Source organism: Marmota monax, unplaced genomic scaffold (genome assembly GCF_021218885.2).
Source record: "Marmota monax isolate L192 unplaced genomic scaffold, Marmota_monax_Labrador192_F-V1.1 WCK01_AAM20220418_F8-fsc00026, whole genome shotgun sequence".
Lineage (NCBI taxonomy): Eukaryota > Metazoa > Chordata > Mammalia > Rodentia > Sciuridae > Marmota > Marmota monax.
In genome coordinates this window covers 10,586,676-10,607,959 of record NW_026693108.1, presented here as the reverse complement: position 1 = coordinate 10,607,959, position 21,284 = coordinate 10,586,676, and the positions used below count along the sequence as shown (strand labels likewise).

General features: G+C 43.8%; 1 protein-coding gene across 3 annotated transcripts in view; it reads right to left on the bottom strand.

Moving 5' to 3' along the window:
* Positions 1 to 21,284, bottom strand: part of Tmtc4 (transmembrane O-mannosyltransferase targeting cadherins 4) — a 56,076-nt gene that overhangs the window by 18,009 nt on the left and 16,783 nt on the right. For 2 of the 3 annotated variants that reach the window (XM_046454881.2, XM_046454880.2), the window contains exons 6-11: positions 10,506 to 10,606; positions 5,710 to 5,802; positions 5,319 to 5,483; positions 3,909 to 4,111; positions 2,477 to 2,648; positions 2,264 to 2,395 (exon numbers count right to left, since the gene is read on the bottom strand). In XM_046454881.2, coding sequence (XP_046310837.1) covers positions 2,264 to 2,395; positions 2,477 to 2,648; positions 3,909 to 4,111; positions 5,319 to 5,483; positions 5,710 to 5,802; positions 10,506 to 10,606 — 866 coding nt within the window. The remainder of the gene's footprint in view (positions 1 to 2,263; positions 2,396 to 2,476; positions 2,649 to 3,908; positions 4,112 to 5,318; positions 5,484 to 5,709; positions 5,803 to 10,505; positions 10,607 to 21,284) is intronic. The other variant, XM_058582744.1, reaches the window with a different exon arrangement.

The window sequence follows — 21,284 nt, the reverse complement described above, 5'->3', positions numbered from 1 at the left end:
CATGTGGGGCTATGATCCTGCTCACTGTTAAAAGAATGTGGAATTGTATTGCAGAGTTGATACCAAGTGCAACATATGTTTAAGCCTTAAAAACCAAGTGACTGCAAATAAATTAGACATTTGCAATCTCATCCACAGCAGGCTCAGTGAATTCAATTTCCATTTAGCCCAATGCAATAACTAATTTTAAGTGCCTACCATATACAAGGCACGGTGGGTATTTAAATGCAGGCCGGACACCAGCACCTGTGTTGACATTGCTATCTTTTAAAAAAGATGAGTTTTAGTTGGTAAATCTGGGTGTAAACTAGATCCAGCGCCAGCTGCAGACTTAATATTCAGTGAACACCAGGCAAAGAGCAGTGTGGAGGACTCATTCTGTACCATGGCCTGAAGGGAAGCAGTGAGATCTCTTCCCTGGAACTTACTCAGCTTTTGTCCAAGAAAGGAAGACAACAGTACCACGCTGTGATTTATAGTAGAAAGTTTAAAAACAAAACAAAAAACCTCTATCTTGCTCACATTGAAAGGTATAATTGAAAAGTTCTTAGAAAACAGTTACTCCCAGTGGGTCTGTTTTGAAGATGAGACCTTTTGTGCATACCTTAAGTTATAAAGAGAAACACAAGCGCTCACACTTGCACACCCCTCTAACTGTGTACCTGCCCTGTTTTCTAGCCTGTTACATATGAAACCATCCATGTCATGGGCTGACTCTCAGGCCCAGTCGTCACATGTCCCACCCCCTCATTTACTAGTTACCTGATATCTAGCCACCCAAATAAATAACCCAAATGTCAGTTTACCCTTTCTATGCCTCAGTTTCTCCCACTTGGAAAAATAAAGAACCTTAGCAGGACGATAATGGAGATTAATTATATAGCCTCTATAAAGGGACCTGAGCTCGTTTGGTACAGAACTACACAAATAAAAAGGGGTAATTACTGCTATTCACATAGAAAAGTAAAAATAAAGCAAACCTATTCACATTTATTAAACTAAATCACAGGCAATTTATTTTTAGTAGCATGAAATAAGTTGATCAGTCAGCAAATAAAATTAAAGATAAAAACTCCAAGTAATTCACTCTTTTATCTAAGTCTCCAACTGTAAAACACGAACAAGATGTTTTAAATCCAAGAACAGGACAGATGAGGAGTCAGCACCTTTTATCTGCTATCTTTCACTGCAGGTCACAATAAGAAGCAACTCTGCATTTTATGCACATAAATTTGCCTGAAATCATTGCTTTCCCATACATATAGAATGTGAAAAAGAGAGAGAATTCCAGAGAGCTCCCCCCATCCAGTAGGACGGCATGGGAGCATCCAGGCACCTCCAATTTGGAGGACCTAAGAGAAAAGGTATCATTACTTAATGATAATAATCTATACTAACAGAAAGTCTTCTAACCTAATGCCCTAGAACCTTCCTGCCATTTAATGGGAAGCCCAAACTCAAAAGAACCCATGCAAGCTGACACTTCTTGGCACTTACTCTGTGCTGGCCACCGACTGAGGTACCTTCGTTCGCTTGGGCCTCAGAACAAAGCCAGCATGCGGGATCATCCCCTTCTTAGAGAGAAGGGCACTGAAAGTTCAAAAACAGCCTTCCTGCCCAAAGAGGCACAGCCAGCTGTGTGTAAAGCTCAGATTCATAAAAAACTTAAGTAAAATGTATTCTTGCCTGCTTCAACACAAACACCGCCAACGTTGTAGTCTATACGTTTTTGTTTACTTAACCTGACAAAAGCCATCCGATGCTGAGAACCTGAAGGTGACATAAATATGTATTTTGTGAAATACACAGCATTAATTTAAACGTCCTACACCAAATGACTGCCCAATTGTAGGTATTACCACCTCTGAATTGCAGCTTGGAGGAGCCAGCTCTTACTAAAGCCAGAGTCTGGGTTCTGAAGTGGGCCTTGCCCAACTCCCACCCGGAGATGTGATGTCCCCTTTCCGGCCCTTCAGAGAGTGATCACAACAACTGGAAGATGCACAGGACTCCCTTTAAGTAATCTGCTTCATTGATATTGTCTGGTTTTAATGACGTCTTTTGAAGTATTTTAGCTAAGTGGGATTTTTATGAATCTTATCAAAATCATTAAGAAATACAGTAAAGAAAAAAACCCATGTATTTGGTTATCATGGTGTTATGCAAAATACTGTCCAACAATAAGTGTCCTTCTGACTTAGCTGGAGGATTCAAAATATTTCCTAGTAAAATCTTTTTAAAAGAAAGGTGGCAGCCAAGGTACCTTAGCATTGAGGGGGCACACGGACAGGGCACTTCTAAAAAGCTGGTCTTCACTCCGCCACTCCCCACTGCGAATCATGCATCTCAGGATGTTGATGAACAAAATCCCCAGCACGAAGGCAGCAATGAGCTTCTTAAGAACAGAGAGAAGCAACGTCACCAGTGAGCAGCTGCAGCTGTTTCGGTCATACATGGTGCCACTCTGGGCTGGTACCTTTTTTTTGGTATGTCTGCTCAGGGCTCCAAATCCAAAGGTCAGCAGCATGCAGTAGCCAGCGCTGGGGAGGTAGAGGACCCGCTCGGCCACCACGAAGCCCACTCGGAAGAACAGGTTGCTTGCAGGAAGAAAGGGGATCACAAGAAATCCCAGGCCCAGTGTGAGGATTCTGGAAGATTAAAAGTATTTAAATAGATGGTTCTTTTTGGATTTGTCAAGAAAAACATCCTATCAACATTAATGATAAAGACCTTTCTTTTTTTTTTTTTTTCATGTCATCAACTTAAAATGGTACCATTGCCAGCAGAAAAATGTCACCAGGAGAGGATTTAGCTGGCAGTACGGGATTACCGAGGCACTTAACATAGGCACGAGAGCAAAACTTAGAAGTCACACAAGTCATATTAATAAAGTTAGAATGATCACGTTTATGAGCTCTGATTAATTCACCTGTTCCTAACTATGCCTCCAGCCATTTAGGTATTAAATAGTTCAATGTAGTTTCATGGAAAACAAACTCCCTGCTATACTTCACAGTAATAATAATAGTGAAGTAGGATGAATGTCATAAATCTGAAACAAACTAATATCATGTGTGATTGGTACACACCACCAAACAGAGAGCTGAGCACTGGAACACTTCTAAGACAGATGGATCCTTCCTAACATCCCATACGATACAGGAGGAGGAATGAAGAAGCAAGGTCAAATTTGGTGGCTCCTTCTTGGAGCCAGTGCCTATGGTATGTTTTTAAAAAATCGTGTTTCATATGTACATGTGAAATGACTGAGACCAAATTTCATTGCTCTTTAGAATCATCAACCACTTTAAAACACAGATGAATGTGAAACTTGATTTATCTTGAGAAATTACTAATTCTATAAACACCATGCTTAATAGAAATCATCTTAAACAGTTTTCATTTCCATGAAACACATTTGTTTTTCTCAATAACCTTTAAAAAAAATTTTTTTTTCTGCCAAGAAAGAATGGTCTCTTTGGGGCAGCAGCTTATTTGTACCGGACAACAACAGAAGGAATCACCACAGCATTCACTTGGGTTTTTTTCTTTTTTTTGAAGGAGAACTGTGAAATAATGGGCACAACACACATCAATTACACTCTCTGTTCTGACCATAAATTACTCTTTACCACCTACAGCGAAAAGGATCTCCAAGTGCTATTTCACGGGGGAAGGGGCGGGGGAGACAGAGCAGTCATCTGTACCCCCCCTTGACTTCCCTCCCACTAGTTGAAGCCAGCCCTGTGCTCTAGGCGGATGGGACTCATCCTTGCCATTAATATGCATTTGAAACAAATGTCCTTAGACATCATGTCCACAAAATTGTTAAGATGATCAGTGCTGGATTTAGCAAAATGCTTCAGCCGCGACCCAGGGTGGAAGTTAAAATTCAGGGCTGCTCTTACCTTCTCTTGCTGCTGTCTTCGGAGCACAGGGCTTGGCATATTAGGCCAATTAGGCAGAGCCAAAGTGCTGCTAGAGCAATTACCCTCCAGTCACCAACGGACTTAATGAGGGGGATGCAGCCCATTGACCAATCAAAACAGAGCCACCAGGGACACAGCAGCAGCCAAGCATTCAATGAATAGTAGTAATTATAGTTTATGGCCTGTCAGTCAAAAGGAAAACAAACACTTATTTGACACTGAACTTGAAAGAACATGTATACATATATATATATATATATATACATATCTCCTAACTTCACTTTTGAGGCACTCACAGGCATCTGTTCAAGGACAGCAGATGCATAAAAATAAAATGTTGCCAGTGTGTATTTTGTACATGGTGCTGAAGTCTGTAATTTTTAAAACACATACGGATTTTAAACATAAACAGACTGCCAAGCCACCAGACCAAGCAATACATTTGCTATATTTCCGGTCAAGTCATGATCCATTTATTTTGTCACGCCTAAAGTCGTCTGTGACCCAGGAAACCTGAGCCCTAGGAGTCATCAATGTGCCCACCAACCTAAGAATAAGGTTCTGGGGTTGTCCTCTTGTTTTCTGTCTCTATGAAGCACATAGCTAAGAATCTGTGGCTTGATACTCTTGCCTTTAGGCTAAAAAAGAGTCTTGACAACATTAAGACTTTTCAGAGAGCACACAATATTGTTACATTTTGTCTTAACCTAGACAAGTTAATGTCACTTATAATATAAGTGACAGGGTCTGGGGGCAATTTTATAAGACTGGCAAGGAACCTGATATTAGAATGGACCTTTGTATCCACAGATTCACCATGGATTGAAAATATTTAGGAAAAAAATATTTTAGAAAATTTCAACAAGCAAAACTTGAATTTTCTACCCATTGAGTACTTTGCTGAATCCATGTGAATGAAGTGATGTGTAGGCATTGTATGAGGTATTAAACATAGTCTAGGGAGGATTTTAAAAATACAGGAGGATATGCACAGGTTATACACAAACATTCTACCATTTTATATGAGGGACTACAGCATCCATGAATTCTGGTTTCCATGGAGGGTCCTGGAACTAATCCCCATGGATACCGAGAGATGCTTGTACAAGGAGCTTCCACACATCTTCTCTGATAAAAAGTTGGTTTCATCTTAGAATATCCTCAGCGACAGCAAGCAGACCTGGAGGTGTCTATCTGTTAGGGATTTTGTGAGTGTGGTGGGGTAGAGGTGTCCATCTGTTAGGGATTTTATGAGTGTGGTGGGGTAGAGGTGTCTATCTGTTAGGGATTTTGTGAGTGTGGTGGGGTAGAGGTGAGGATGGATGAAGGATCTGGAAATCTGATGGGGAAAGAAAATAGTGCAAAAAGGGGAGCAGACTGGGTACTCACCCTAACCAACATGCTGTCAGCAAAGGAGGCCGGGTTGTCGACCTCAGTAAATGCCGGCGGGCCAGTACCCATGATTCTCCAGCGCACGTACAGCACCCCAGCCCCTCCAGAGGTTAGGAGGGTCATTCGGAAGAGGAGGCCCCCACTCCTGAGCAGGCCGATATTCTGAAAGAATACCACAAAGCACCTGTTGTCACAGATTTTCAAACAGAAGTGTGACCAAGCCAGGTTCCAATGTGCAGCAATTCTGCTTCAATTACTTTGACACTGCATTAAGGGCTGGCTAGTCTAGAATTCAGAATCACAAGAAATACTTAGAAGATGGCATTTTAAAATCAGCTAGCGCTTGACATTTTCCATGTCTGGGCTCGAGGCGAAAGTATGTACTCACCTCCAATGACTTGTCCCTACGTACTATCTTCTGGATGACTTCCACAATGTTGAATTTGCCTATCACCAAGATGTCGAACACGGCATTCAAGCCCTAGGACGCAAAGCCACACCATCAGTAGTGGGACAGCCTGGCTCTCATTGGGTAGCAATTACACATCACAATTTTATTACTGAATCAGGCCAAGGAATGCAAAAGTTCAGATCATCCCAGAACTCTTCAGTGCTAAAAAAGAACCATCAATGCTTGTATGGCACTTGTTCATGGTAAAGCATTATACCACATTTATTATCCAGCAATGACTTCATGGCCTACACTTAGGAGTATTTATAAGATTCAGAGTAGCTAGAAATTTGGGGCTCCCACAGGCCATCCCTGATTTTCCCTTTTCTTCATAACCATAAAACAGTCCTTTAGTTCATTCAGCAGAGTGGTTAGTTGCCTGGGGTAATTACGCTGAAGTGGAAGGCAGTAATCAACAGTGCCAACCCAGCCATGTAAGCCAGCCTCAAGTGCTGGCTCATCTGGGCATGGTGAGTAGGTGCAGGTGCACATCAGAAGCCTTGGATATCTCTTAGGTAGTCTCAATTGCCCACTAGCATCCCCTTCTTCTGTTACATAGCTAGACTACAACTTCCTATAGTTAGGTAAGCTCATGTGGCTGAGTTCGGCCGACGGGGCATGGGTAGAAATGATATGTACGATTTGGGGGGTTTGGTTTGAAAGCTGGCCACTCTGTCAATTGGCTGGGATGGAGATGCCCAGGGCCACTTTGGAAATGCACCTGGATCATGGCAGGGCCTCCCGTCAGCCTGGGCCTGCTGTGCAGTCAGATACTTCCATCAACTGGGAGAACTGCCCATGACTGTTAGGTGAACAGCAAATACCTTCAATCCTGAGAGGCCCCTGGCAGCATGCTGCTGTGGCTCCACCCATGCACAGTTTCCATTCACCCCACGATGGCTTCTTTCCTGCAGGTAAGGGCTACTTTGACAGCTACTACGCCTATAGTTACAGGCTGAAGGAAAGATGAACCTTGGATTCTATTCTCCACCCTGAGATAAGACTTTCAGCAAATATCACTGCAGCAGACCATGTCACCTAGCATATCCCTGACCCATCTGAAGAGGAGGGGTCTGAATAGAGCCAGAATATATGGTTAAAACTGTCCCCATGTGACTGGGATCTTTTTAATACAGGGCTTTGTAGAAAAGAAGATCATAAATTGTCAGAAGTCAGTGGTAATTTGTGGTTTTCAGAGCAAGGATGACATCCCTATTTAACCTGCTCCCATAACTGTTGGTAGCCACTAATTATCCAATACACGGGCCAGTGCCGGGTTAAACATTTCAGAGAGTCCTGATTTTATTCACTCATGTGATATGTGATCATAGTGGGTCACAGGAGACCCTTTCTGCTTGGCTGTAAACCATTTTCTAGAAGGCAGAAGCTTCCTGTTTTGCTGCCGCCGTCTTCTCCAGCTGCTTGTTTTTCTGCCCGAAGCTGTGGGATGGTCACCAAGGGGTAATCATGCGGTCACCAGGACTGCATCAAACACACGACCACACTCCCTCCTCCATCCCACTTGAAGGCAGCATCAAAATGTCCACATCTTATTTATGTAAATCCAGCCTAACCTTAGTGCTTCTGACATGCAAACGAGTATGGCAGCCGCCCTGAGGACTGATACACAGGGAATCTGATTCAGCAAGCATCTGGGGTGTTGGGATGCTCTGTCCTCACACCGCCCTTCAGATCAGAGCAAGGCTTTAGAGCCGTGGTTCTCAGAACGGCGATTCTGCCTCTTGCGGTGTCTGCCAATGTCCAGAGGCAATGAAGGTTGTCACAACTAAAGCAGTCCTCTTGGCATCTAATGGGTAGAGACAGGCCATAAGACAGCCCCCCACCAGAAGGAATTACCTGCTCTAAAATGTCAACAGTGCCAAGGCTGAGAAACATTTTACACAGAGTCAACTTTAAATAAGAGAGCTAGGCAGGAGATTCAATTATCTTTCTGTAGCAATTTTTTTTCTTTGCTATTTCCTTGCTAGCTCACCTTAATTTTATAAGGAAAACCACTAATCTTTACCTTGACTCACGTGAACCCCTAAATAGCTTTGACTACTCTCTTCCAAGATATTCTTATGGTTGCTCAAATTCCACATTTTTACTTCCTATTTCTCCACCTCTGATCACATCCTACATTTCTAAAACTTCCCCTCATAATTTAAAGCCCCAAGTGGCTAAAATGGAGGAAAAGGAAAGTGAATTTGTGTCTCTCTCTTCCTGGGGCTTCAACCACAGCTTCTACTCAGATGAACCCTGACAGGGGTAACTCTATGCTTGGGGAACCCTCTTCTCCCCGCTGGGGAGCTCCTAGGGGGAGCCGAGCCTAACGTAAGACACTCAGCACTTGCTGAACCACTGGCGCCTACGCGAGGTGGTCCTAGAATGACCTCTGTGCTCTTGCCCATGCAATGAAGGCTCGCTGAGAATCTGCTCTGTGCATGCAGGTTTATCCCTAGGAATCCCAGAACGGACCTAGTCTCTGCCCTCATGGGACTAAAGTCTAGTGGAAGAGGCAGACAATAAAGGAACACGTGGATGACAGCACTATAGAGAACCTGCCACCGTCACCAAGGTGGCAAACAAGTCGCTGGTGACACTGCAGTGGGGACTGAGCCAGAAGAGACCTGGGACAGAGCTGATGGGATGGGTCACTGACACTGTCAGTGTGACTTGAGGACAGAAGGAGCAGGCGCAGGGAGGGCCAGGCAGAAGGAGCATCCCTACAGAGGCCTGGGGCAGAAACAGCTTGTCGGGTTTGGTGCTGAGGAGAGGCTGGCAGCTGGCGGCTTGCAGGCAAGTGGAGCCCAAGTTCCCTGTGACACACAGGGGGAAGCTGTGGGCGGGGCTTCAAGTGGCAACTGGAGTGCCACTGAAGTTGTGAAGCGATCGCTTGGCTGCCTGTGCGGAGGAAGGTGGGCCTCAGTGAGGAGGGAACAGAACAGGGCTAGATGAACAAAGTGCTCCTGGGGGGACAGCATGCACGGTCACACCCCAGAACTTCAGCAAATGGGTCTGCTTGAGTTCATGGCTGAAGTCACAGCTAGCTGGCCCCAGGGTCTTATCACAACATAAGGGAGACACTATGAAAGATGCCTTGACGTGAGTTTTCCCAGACAACACAACACAGATGTCATACGGTCAGGTATGCATCCTGGTTTTTAGTTACAGGTCTTGGCACACTTGGGACAGGGATTTTAAAGTTACTCTTATTTGATGATTTTTAAAACTATTTTCACTTAAAAAACACCATTAAGGATGGCATTAGAGAAGATTATGCTAAGTGAAGTTAGCCAATCCCTAAAAAACAAATGCCGAATGTCTTCTTTGATATAAGGGGGGTGACTCAAAACAGAGCAGGGAGGAAGAGCATGAGAAGGAGATTACCATTAAACAGGGACGAGAGGTGGGAGGGAATTAGAGACAGAAGGGGAATTGCACAGAAGATGGAAGGAGACCCTCACTGTTATACAAAATTACATATAAGAGGATGTGAGAGGGAAGGGGAAAAAAAAGACAGAGAGAAATGAGTTCGGGTAGATGGGGTAGAGAGAGATGATGAGAGGGGAGGGGAGGGGGATAGGAAGGGGATAGGAAAGGCAGCAGAATACAACAGACACTAGTAAGGCAGTATGTATAAATGTGGATGTGTAACCAATGTGATCCTGCAATCTGTACACGTGGAAAAATAAGAATTCATACCCCATTTGAATCAAATGTATGATATATGGTATGTCAAGATCAATGTAATGTTTTGAGCAACTAATAAATTTCTGATGTTTTCACACACACACACAACACCATTAAGTTCTTCCTGGGGTGATGAGCATGTTGCATATCTGGACAGAACAATGGTCTCATAAATGCATATCACTGTCCAAATTCAAGTCATACTTTACATCTGTGCCTTTTATGGCACAAAAGCTATATCTCAGTAAAATAATGACAATAAAAAAGTTTCACATCTGGATTTTACTTATATTTCCAAAACAACATGTACTCTAAAACATTTAAAATGAACCAAGATGATATGTTTACTCTATTACTGAGATTTCAAGGCTCAATAGTAAAAATACATGAGGAGGCACATCTGGGTTGAGAAAGCCCTCTGGGGATTAAGCCCCACCTGACACATCAGCATCATCACACACGCTCCTTTCCATACTAGACTAACTAACTAGTTTTCATTTTCCATCAAATTGTGAACATGGAACACTTGGATTCTAGTGTGGGTTGAAGTCTGACTCTCCGGTGGAGACTGGAGAAGAGACGAGGATGTGGGGTTCTGTGAGGGTTTCAGTGGCTGGCAGAACTATAATCTCCTCATTTCCAAATTACACACTGCCCTTTCAAAATCCAGGACTGAACACATTGCTGGTTTGTCAATGGTCAGTCCCTTGCTGTACCTAGGACTCTACTGATGCATGTGAGAGCGTCCTAGGAAACTCGAACCATTCTTTGCTCTTTCCTATGGAACCACTCAGAGGATGAATTGTGGTCCCATAAACTTCCTGTGCACCATTTCCCACCAGTTACTAGTGGTGGACAAGGGCACCAGTCAGTCTTCATCTGAATTATGACAGCATAAGCCAATGTCAAGAAAGGTCTATGCCCTTAGGCCAGCAATGGGATGCAGAAGTAGAGGAGGTCACAGAGACAGGGCTGGCCTGAGATGTAGGATGGGAACGATGTGAACAAAGGGCAGGCCCTGCCTGAGTCTGGGCTCTTACCAGCACAGTGATCCCTTGCTCTTTGCACAGCATGGCCACTGCTCCCAAGACGATGCTCAGCAACACCCAGAGGGTAGATGAGTGTGCTCTCTCCTTGTTACCTGTCAACCAAAGAAATGATACATGCAAAATTAATGCAACGTGCTCCACCTTGTTAGCACCAGAAACAAAAATTCCAAGCATGCACCTAAAATAGCTACAATTCGAAATCGGAGTTTGGTCTTCAGATCGCACGCCTCTGTGGATGTGTGTGCATTCCTGCATTCTGGCTGGACAATGTCCTCTGGATGGGACATATATCCCATCTCAAGGCTCTCCTGAGAGGGTGCCCAGTGCCTTTGGAAGGCATTGTAAGAAAGTCCTGGCCACAAAGACACTACAACTCAGAGTCTGTATGAGGCAATTTCTTTCTTCCCTACCTGCCAATCACCTTCTAGACCATTTTGATGAGTTGTGTTGAGAACTCCCACTGAGACTGCAAACAATCCATCTGGTTTCAAGATGGCCCCAGCAGTCATAATGGAGGAGCTAGGAAGGCCTGAGCACCTCTTAGACTGTCTACCAATCCCTGGACAGAAGGCTGGGTTCTCTGCACATAATATGGCTCAGACTGGGTCTGCTCTGTTCCCTGTGTGGATTGGCTCTGACCATTACCAAAGGGTGCATGGTTACTGACAAAGGGCTGGCACTGAATGTCCACCTGGGACAAGCCAGGCTGTGGGCCAGGCTAGGCTGCCAGCCTGCATGGGAGTGTGGCATCAACAGAAGTCAAATACTGCCAGACACGTGGGCCTGTGAGCAGCTCAGGACCAGGGGAGCTCAAGAACAACTGTAGGACCTGAGCTGCCTCAGGAGGAGGCAGGGTCTGGCCATCTACTGCTGTGGTCAGTGGTGCATACAGTCTGGGGAAGGAGCTGAACTGCTGGGAAGGGAGGCAGGTGATAGGTAGGACTCATCGCTGTCCTTCCTTTGAAGTCCCTGCTCCTCATCTCCACACATGAACGAATGGGAGCCCGCTTGGAGGATCCAATCATGAGCTTGTCAGGTGCCTTGGGCCAGTTCCACTTTAGAATTCCACTCCTACTATTTATTATAGGACATTGAGTGAGTTACTTATCCTTACAGTCATAATGCCCTTATCTATGAATCAGGGACATCAAGAATTATCTCAGGGTAGATGTGAGGCATCTTGTTTGCCTTTTCTTTCTTTTTTGGCCACGTTGGGGATTGAACCCAGGGTCTTCTGCATTTTTGGCAAGTGCTCTAGCACTAAGCCATCCCTCACCCCCTTTCAGGACAGATTTGAGAAGGGGAAAAACTATGACAGAATGCTTGGCCATTTGTGTTACATGCTGCAAAAAAGCAAAACATCTCTGGAAAATATGTAAGAAACTGGCTACATTAGTTTCTGAGAAGTTCTAAGAAGAAAAATTGGGACGAAAAGGGAGGAAGTCTGACTTTTCATTGTCTAACCTTTAGTACCTTTTAGATGTGCACATATTAAAAACCGTGTTTGTCACTTGGTACTCTGCCAGGGCCAAGGAAACATTCAGCACATGCTTCCTGCGCATGAGTCAGCAAAACTCCCTCAGCTTAGAGGGAGGTGGAATTTCCAATGGGCTTCCACGCAACAGTCAAGGGGCTGGCTGGTGAGTCACCCTGTCGTGAAATGTGCCCTGCGTGGTACACGATATAAAAGGCATGCGCTGGTTCTCATCAAACTGCTTGCTCAGGACATTGACAAGAAGCGCTTTTGTGTGTATGTGTGTGACATGCAGACCCTGAATGGAGGGATTAGTCTTGTGAATCCTAAGAACTAATCTGCAAAGCCCCCCCCCGCCCCACCGCCCTCATGGAAAGAAGGCTTGCATGTCGCAAGAGCAGGGGTGGCGTCTCTAGGGGCAGGAGGCACCCTTAACCTGGTCACTCCACATATGGGTAGAGACTTATGGCCAGATAACGCAGCCCATACCCAGCTGCACCACAGGGACTCTCAGCAAAATGTGAACAGAACTGATTCCTGATGGGACTGACACCTGCTGCTGCCTTCAGGCTAAACACCACCCTTTTGAAAGTGGCTTGCATTTGGCGTCCTAATGTGACCACCCGGCACCTCTCCAGTCTCCCCAGTCTCCCTGCATTCTGGGCACACCAGCCAACTCAACAAGCTCTCCCTTGGCTTTGCTTACCCAGCTCCCTTAGGCTAGAACACCCCTGGCAAAATTGCTACACATTTTATAAAGCTGTCAAATGTCACTTAAACTGCAAAACTGTGCCCCCGCCCTCCCAGGCACTTCTCTTTCAAATTCACTTGGTTTATTGTGGCAAATGGTCCTACTGCATGCGTTATTGCCCCTGTGGGTAGGTGCCCCTAACTGACCTCCAGGATTAAGTTAGGATTAGTTACAGTCTCTAAACTGCCCTTATCACAATCTATCATAGCTATCTTATCACCATCTATTCACAGCTTGCTATAAACACTTGACTTTCTGTCACCCACACAGATGAGGGCTCCTCAGTGTCAAGAGTACTGATGTGGGGCTGGCTGGGTCTTTGTTGTGGGGCTGTCATGCATTCTAGATGCTTAGCAGCATCCCCAGTTCTACTCATTAGACGCCAGTAGCACCCCTCACCCCACGAGTGTCACAGATACAGTCAAAGGACTTTGGTGGGTGGGGATCATTCCCAGGTGAGAACCACTATCCTAAACCAGTGCTATTCACAATGTGGGGTCCCGGAACCTGCGCCTGGATCTTGTTAGAAACACACACTCAGGTCCCACCCAGAATTCCTGCAGCAGAATTCTGAGGATGGCAACCAGCCATTGGCCCCTTTAAAGAGCTTCCAGAATGATTCTGAGGCTCCTTGAAGGTTGAGAGCATCATTCTTGGTAGCAAGCTTGTAAACAGCTGCAGCCCTGGCACCATGCCTGGCTTTCAGGAGAAACTGGAAATTTTACTGACCAAATCCGCAGCCCCTGACTGACTCTGAAAGGCAACACGTGTTCAGCGAATGAAGCAGAATTCTTTCCAAGATGCCTCCAGCAGGGGGCCACCCGGCCTTGACGTGTGCGTGCGCAACCTCAGCAAGGGAGAGGAACTTTTTATAACAGCCCATTTCATTTTTAAAACTTTGGGGTGTTAGAATGTTCTTCCTGATGCTGAGCCCAAGCCTGCCCTTCTAAATTCTGGGTCTTAGCTCCAAACTGTTCAGGTGGCACAGTGCCCAGAGATCAAGTTCTCTCCACTAAAAACTATTACATGTCAGCACACTTAGTTCCATCAAGCAAACTTAAGGATGGTTACTTGCAGAAATTAATCACATATGTGTACGTAATACCCAAGGATCACAATTCTAACCACAACAATAACTTTTAAAAAGCCTGTCATACTAAGCATGAGTCCAATTTGAGCATTTATGTCTACGAGAATTACTTATTTCATTTGGGCATTTGCTAGCACTCATTAACAAACAAGTGTTGGCAGGTATCAAAGCTTTAAAAACCTTTTTGACCAAAATAACCCTAAAGCTAACACATCAATTAATTCCTTTCAGGAAATTATTTTGGGAAAATGAACCAGAGATTTGAGCATGGAGTCCAGGACTCAGCTGGTAAAAATCCAAAGTGATCACAGCTCACGATGTCCCATGCCAGAGCACAAAAGCCCAGGACTTCTGCCACACTACAGAGACAGAGATGGCCTCGTCCACCACAGCTCAATGAATGCTGTCCTCCTCCCAAAATAATGCTTTTCCTGAATCTGTCTGAAACCACTGAAGCATTGTCTCATATGAGTAGTTCATATGGAAACAGAACCTTGAAGGACAGATGATCCCATTAGTTATCATGGGTTCTCTTCTACAGGTCAACGGGGTAAAGACACTGCCCCCAACCCTCCAGGTCTAGCAGGAGGTGAGGTCTGAGATCCAGCCTCGCCTACCATCTTCTTCAAGTGGACAGAGCACCAGGTTCAGCTGTTCACTGGACACCAATGCACCTGCTCACCCCCACCAACTATCACCTGGATCAGACTTGACAACCTTCTCACTCCCCAATCTGTGTTCGTACTTTTCACCTAAATAGAATATGATTTCTCAGTGCACTGCTCCTGGTTCTTAATTTCAAAAGCAAGTTCCTAGATCATTTTGCCTCTTTTCCTAGAATAACTGAATCACCTTGTATTTTATTCGACTGTGACATGGATTAATTTTTCCCTATGGGTCAGAGGCCTCTGATAGGAAACAAACTCCCAGTTCCCCCATTGGAAACGCTCAAGGGACTCTTAAGGAGACCCTGTTAACATGCAGTAAAATTACTTCACAGGTGTGAAAATGATGGGGCTCCTTTCCCACTCATGCAGAATTTAAAATGGCTTTCTCCTCGGATGGCTATCTCAGACTTAATTGAATTCAGAAAAATAGCATACAGAAAACACAGCCTTTGGATTTATCAACAATCTTCTCCCTAATCTCACCCGGTAATTTCACCACCTCTCTCAAGTCCTAAGCCCTCATTCCACATCTACTTGCAAATCCTCAATGGCAATTTTCCTGGAAGAATCCTACCCTTTAATCTTCCCTTAGGTCTCCAGGGTCCTGTAAAATGCACCCAGAGTGAAAGCATATGAGAGGAAGGTCCTGTGCCTTTGCTAAGAACCTTATTCAGTGATCATTAAATATTCAGGATCACTCCTCACAACAGTGGCAATTTCAGATCAAAGGCAAAATTTCAACAGTTAACGTAGTGGCAGGTTTGCACCCAGAGGCCCACATTCCAGATCTGTCACTATCCAGGAGAGGAGTCACCACGTAGCCAAAAATCTACCGAAATTTATCTAGTCCCAATACGTATGAGACATGTCGTAAGTGGAACATACACACCCAATTTTGAAGACTTTGTATGAAACACATAATGCAGAATATTTTGGGTTTTTTTTAATATACATTACATTGAAATTGTATTTTTGATACATTGAACTAAACAAAATATATTATTAAAAATTAATCTTGCCTATTTCTTTTTATAATGTAACTATTAGAAAATTTAAAATTACATATAAGGCTCTCAACATTTCTTTTTTTGGGGGGGTAGGGTACTAGAGATTGAACTCAGGGGCACTGGACCACTGAGCCGCATCCCCAGCCCAACTTTGTATTTTTTTTTAATTTAGAGACAGGGTCTCACTGAGTTGCTTAATGTCTCACATTACTGAGGCTGGCTTTTGAACTTGCGAACCTCCTGCCTCGGCCTCCTGAGCTGCTGGGATTACAGGAGTGCGCCACATTTCTATTACACAGAAGTGTCTCTAGACCATGTGATCAAAGTCTCAGCTCGTAGTTAAAATGATCTGGAATTGCTGTTTGTATTCCAACTCTACCTTCAAAACTTGAAAAATTAGGGCGTGAGTTTATCAGGAGCCACAAGACTAAACATGCACATACACTTTGGAGTTTTCCAGAATCCAAACTGGAAATCTCAATTTCATTAATATCTTAAAACCACATAAGTCAAACAGGTCGTCTTTCCAAATGTGTAATATGATGTGCATGATAAACCAAGGTCTGTTGACATAGCATTGACAAAATATCTCCAGTGCTGGCATGAGAAAAAAAGAGGCTTTATAAAATCAAAACTTGGGGTTCTGAGTGTTGGGACAGCCACACTTTGTGGAGTTCTGGCAATACACTGCCCTAGGATAGTTTTACCCATGTAATCCCTCACATCAATTTTGAGTCTTAGTTTGCTAAAGTGAGCAATGCTAATAACTGTCAATATATAATGTCATCTAGGTGAATTTGGTTTGTGTCTCTGTGGCTACATTCCTACTGAGTAACTAACACATTCTTTTATCCCAAGTCTGAGCATAAGATGACTGAGACAGGTAACAGTGGGCCACCTTGCATACAGAGGGCACTCAGTAAAAATCTGTTGAATCAATGAATAGTTTCCTCTATTTCCATGTCTTTCAGAAGTCTTTTATATCACTATATTTCTTATTCGATTATGATATAATTTAATACCAAAAAGTTAATAATTTTCTCAGTGTGAACAAATATAGCCAGAAATCAAGTCTTTTCACCTTTAGATACAGTCTTTAAACCCCTTCACATTGGAAGAATCACCATCCTGTAAGAGACTCTTGAAAACATTTTTTAATTTAAAATATTACGTAAGAATATAAGAAACAGAACACTGACTAATTTTAAAGTCAGAAGTAACTGTTTAAAAAAAAAACACAGTTAAAAATGAACTGTGAGAGTCAGATGTCACCTCCGGTGCAGTTTTATTTATGAATATTTTTGTTCAGAAAATTCACAAGATGGGGACTCCAACCTGTGCACAGCTCCTAAGCACTTCAGGGTGACACCTTTACCCAGAGTTCTGTCTCATTTTCTTCTAGAGGGCTCCAGTGAGCCAGGGGAGGATGGTTCTTACTCCCTGCTGTCCCTCATCTCTTGCAAGACCAGCACTGGCAAACACCAACCGTTCGTGATCCAGTGGTAAGATTCGCCTCATCAATTTTTTTCTTGTTTCAATACGTGTCTCTATTATCTAAGATAATTCAACCCCGTAGGTAAGTGGAGGCAAAGGCTGACAGAGTAAAGAGAACTCGGGGTGGGGGGGGAGGTTCAACAGCAGAAAGACACTTGTCAGTGTTGACATCCACAAGTGCCAACAGATGTGGCAATTTAATGAAGCATGTGCCTCGGATCTGGCACTGCTTCCAGCGGGGAGCCTCCTTGCAGCAAGAGCACCACTCTGTCCACGCTAGCCCTCCTCAACACTCTCCGCCTGGCATCTCTGCCGAGTGGAACTGGCACATCCTGGTGTGTGTGGGAACTGCGCCACGCAGACAGGTGGCCACGACTCTGTAGCTGCCAGAGCGACACAATGAGCATCAGATTCACGTTCCAAAAGTTGGAACCAACCAAGCCCGCTTCCACACGCAGCCTCAAAGTCAGACTTGCTGTCCTTGAATGGGGGTGGGGGATCAAGCAATGCAGGAAGGAAAGAAACGTGCAGGCGGAGAAGACATGCCCGACGGCGTCCCAGGCAGCTTTCAGTGGGCGGAGGCCTGACTCTAAGAGCAGGGGTCCCGTGTGACATGAGTTAGGCTATGGCCCGACTTTCTGAGAGAGCTACCCTGTCTTGGTGTCTGAAATAAGATAAGGAGAACAAAATAACAAAGAAGGTTCAAGAAGTTAAGAACAACTGAGGTTTGGGATTCTGTCTCTGGATTATGAATAACAGTCTAGGATTTAAAACGGTTGTTTAGATGGGTAGCAAACCCATTTCTCTCTAGAGGAGACTCTCTCTCCCACTTCAAGTGAGACTTCGTAAATTTCTCTTCTTAGTCCTAACTCCCACGAGATGAGTATTTTAAGGTACTGGTTTAAAAACACAATTGTTTTCACCATTCTAGCGAGCTTCTAGGACAGACATGAACTATTTCCAACCTGAACTACTATTTTTAAAAACAAAGAAATATTGACAAAGACATCTCATCATAAGAACAATACCTTCTGTTTGAAACATTCAGAAATAAAAACCAGCGTACCAATGACTTCATTTGACCTAATGATTTTTTTTTGAATAAAGAAAAAATATGTGGCCTTTACAAGGACATTCCCCTTTTTAAAATAAGATTTTGTTGTCGGGTGTGGTGGCACATGCCTATAGAGGCTCAGGGGGCTGAGTTAGGAGGATTTTGAGTTCAAAGATAGCCTCAGCAACTCAGCAAAGCCCTAAGCAACTTAGTGAGACCCTATCTCAAAAAATAAAATATAAAAAAGGGCTAGGGATGTGGGCTCAGTGGTTAAAGCACACCTAGGTTCAATCCTCAGAATCCTCCCCTCCCCAAAATTTTTTTGTTGCAAAAGATCTTGCTTGGAGACATTTTACCTAAATAATAAAAGAAAAACAACAAATAAACAAACAAGAAAAGGGGCAGAGCACTGGAAATGTTATATGAGTGGGATTTTTCATTTTCTGAAAATACCAGGATTCCAGAGGCAAGCCCAGAGTTGTTTGCTCATAAACTCAGGTAGTTAAAAACTGTCCAGAGCTTTACAATACAGACTCCGCATCTATAAAGGAAGCTAATGAGATTACTAGAAAAGAGATGCAGCCTCTGAAAGAGCTTTTTAACTAGCTAAAACATTGATTTTGGAGCATGTAATTTTTTTTCTCTTATAAAATAATATTAGATCTGATCCTCTGGAAAAATCTTTCTTGGATTTCAAGTTTATGTGTAACTAATGCTGGACCCTCCCCCACTTCTTTAAACTTTAGGTCCAGACCCTAAAAGTATAAAGACCAGATCTTTAAAGGGGTCACTTTAAACATTAAATTGGAAGATTAAACAGTATTATTATTGGCATCCCAATAAACAGCGGACTTAAGGTCTCCACAGAAAAGCTCTGATTCCCTGCCGAGCACTCAGAAACCCAGACAGCTGGAACAAAAACCACACCTGTGATGATATGAACACACGTCATGAACACGCTTACCACTTGGGTTTTGTACATGGGCACTGACTAGCCAGAGGGAAATAAAAATGTGATTATTCTTTAAGATATCTCAAATTCCAAATGAAAACAGATACCTGAATGCCCATGAGTGTGAAGAGTTCTGTTGCATTGGGGGAAATTTAATAAAAAGGATATCAAAGAAATTAGTGGTACAAAGGCCACAGCCTTCCATTTAGCAAAGGCCATGAGAGAGTGATACTAAGTGCCGGCAAAGAAAGCTTTGTTTTAATCAAAATATACTGACTGGGGGCTGGGTGTAGCTCAGTGGCAGAGCACCTGGACCTGGCACCAGAGCATGTACTAGGACCTGGGTTTGATCCCCAGCAAAACACCCACACACTGGACTGCAAGCCCCTTACGGGTATGGACTCTGTCTTTCTAGTTTTTGAATCCCCAGCACTGAATACAGGGCAGGCCCTTGAAGTTTCATTAATTACTGGTGATGGAATGAATGCCCTAAACGGGTAAGCCTCTGTGCTGTTTTAGGACAGAATCAGAGACCGTGAGTACTTTTCATGAATGCTGAGCCAGAATGGCTTCTGCACGCTGGGCTCTTCCCACTTCCCCTCTGTGAAGGTGTCTCAGTTTGTGGGCATCATACTCCTCTTAAGAGACTCCTGTGCACCATGTGTGAAGTGGAACATTAATTAGCATGACATTTAAGGATGAGTCCAAAGAGTTGGTATCTATCAACAAAGAAGAGCGTTCTACTCTCAGCAGGTTTAGAAGGGGTACAGAAAACCAGAACAAGGTTTTGCTGGAAACCCCAGAGAGAAGGCAAGGCCCCAGACTTCATCAGCTGATTTTGTGGGTGAGTAGACAAAGGGGGTGGCACTGAGAGTTTTAAGAAGAGGTGACAGCGCAGCTGGTGGAGTGAGGGGCTGTTCTGGTGCCACATGGCCCGAGAAGCAAGGTGGGCAGGGGGGGGGTAGCTGGACATCTAGTCACAAGGTCTTGAAGTGACACGGGTGGGCTCAGGCCCAGCATACTGCCAGGGGCACTCAGAGAATCACTTAGGCATGGGACACAAGGGAGTCCCCTCAAGGCAGCTAACTGCAGTGCCTCTACGGCCTGTAGGCCTTAGGTTAGGGTTAGGGTTAGGATCCAGGCTACTCTGGGTCTCCAGACCTTTGGCACAGTTTGGAGCAGAGTTCCGTCATTCTGTCAATGGCGTGTGAGGGGAAACGAGAGGAAATGGAAAATAGCAATGAAAACCAATTTATAACGATGGAGACTGCAGCTCAAGACACGGGTATCTGAAACCACCCACTTTAAACCTTAAAGAGACACCGTGATGATCTAGAAGGGAAAGCCGGACCGTGCAAGTGGACACAGTTGGGAGGCAGACCAATAACAATTAACACTCAGGGTCAAGGCCCTGAGGTCTGAATGGGTGAGCAGAGCCAACTACTTTAGCTTCATAACTTCCAAAGGCTAATTAGGTAAGCTGTCCATGACTGCTAGGATCAGAGACCAGGGTGGTCCACAAGCTCCACTGTGATCCACTCTTTTCTTTTCCTAAAGGGGGTTCAAGTTAATAGGAAAGCAGACTCCAAGAAGATGGGGCAGCTTGCAGACCACAGACAGGCTTCTGAGAAGGCTCCCATATCCATCGATCCATACTCTGACTGCTCCATGTAGCTTCTACCAAATTAACATCTAATCCTAAAAGCCACATCTACCACCATGACTGATTTGCAAACATAAAATATTTCCAGGTTAACTTTGTTGAAAACATTATGAACTTAACCTTAAAGGCCTGGTCATTTCTTTCCAATGCTAACATAAACATATTATAAATGCTAGCAGAATTTACTGGACCAAAGGGAAAGGTCAAATGGTTACTTATGGTTAAAATATTTATGTTAGTACTGAAATATACTTAACTAATTTCCCACAAATCAAAGTATTAATTAACTGAAAAACCATCATTTAAGCAACTTCACCTTTGATACTAAGTTTCCAAAGGTTTTTAATAAAAAATAAATTTATCTTTGGTATAGATATATAATTTTATAATTCCATAAATGAATTAAAAACATACACATAAATATTAATGCACAAATTTATGAATTAGATTACAGAAATCGTAAAGAAATCAGGAAAAGAATATGAAATTTCTTTAGTTTTTCACTATGCTGAAAAAATTCCACTAAAAGTGGGCTAATAAATGTACTGGTTCACTTGACAGAATTTTTAGTTTCATGATAGTTTTTCCATTATTTCACAAGAGCAAGATCTTTAAAA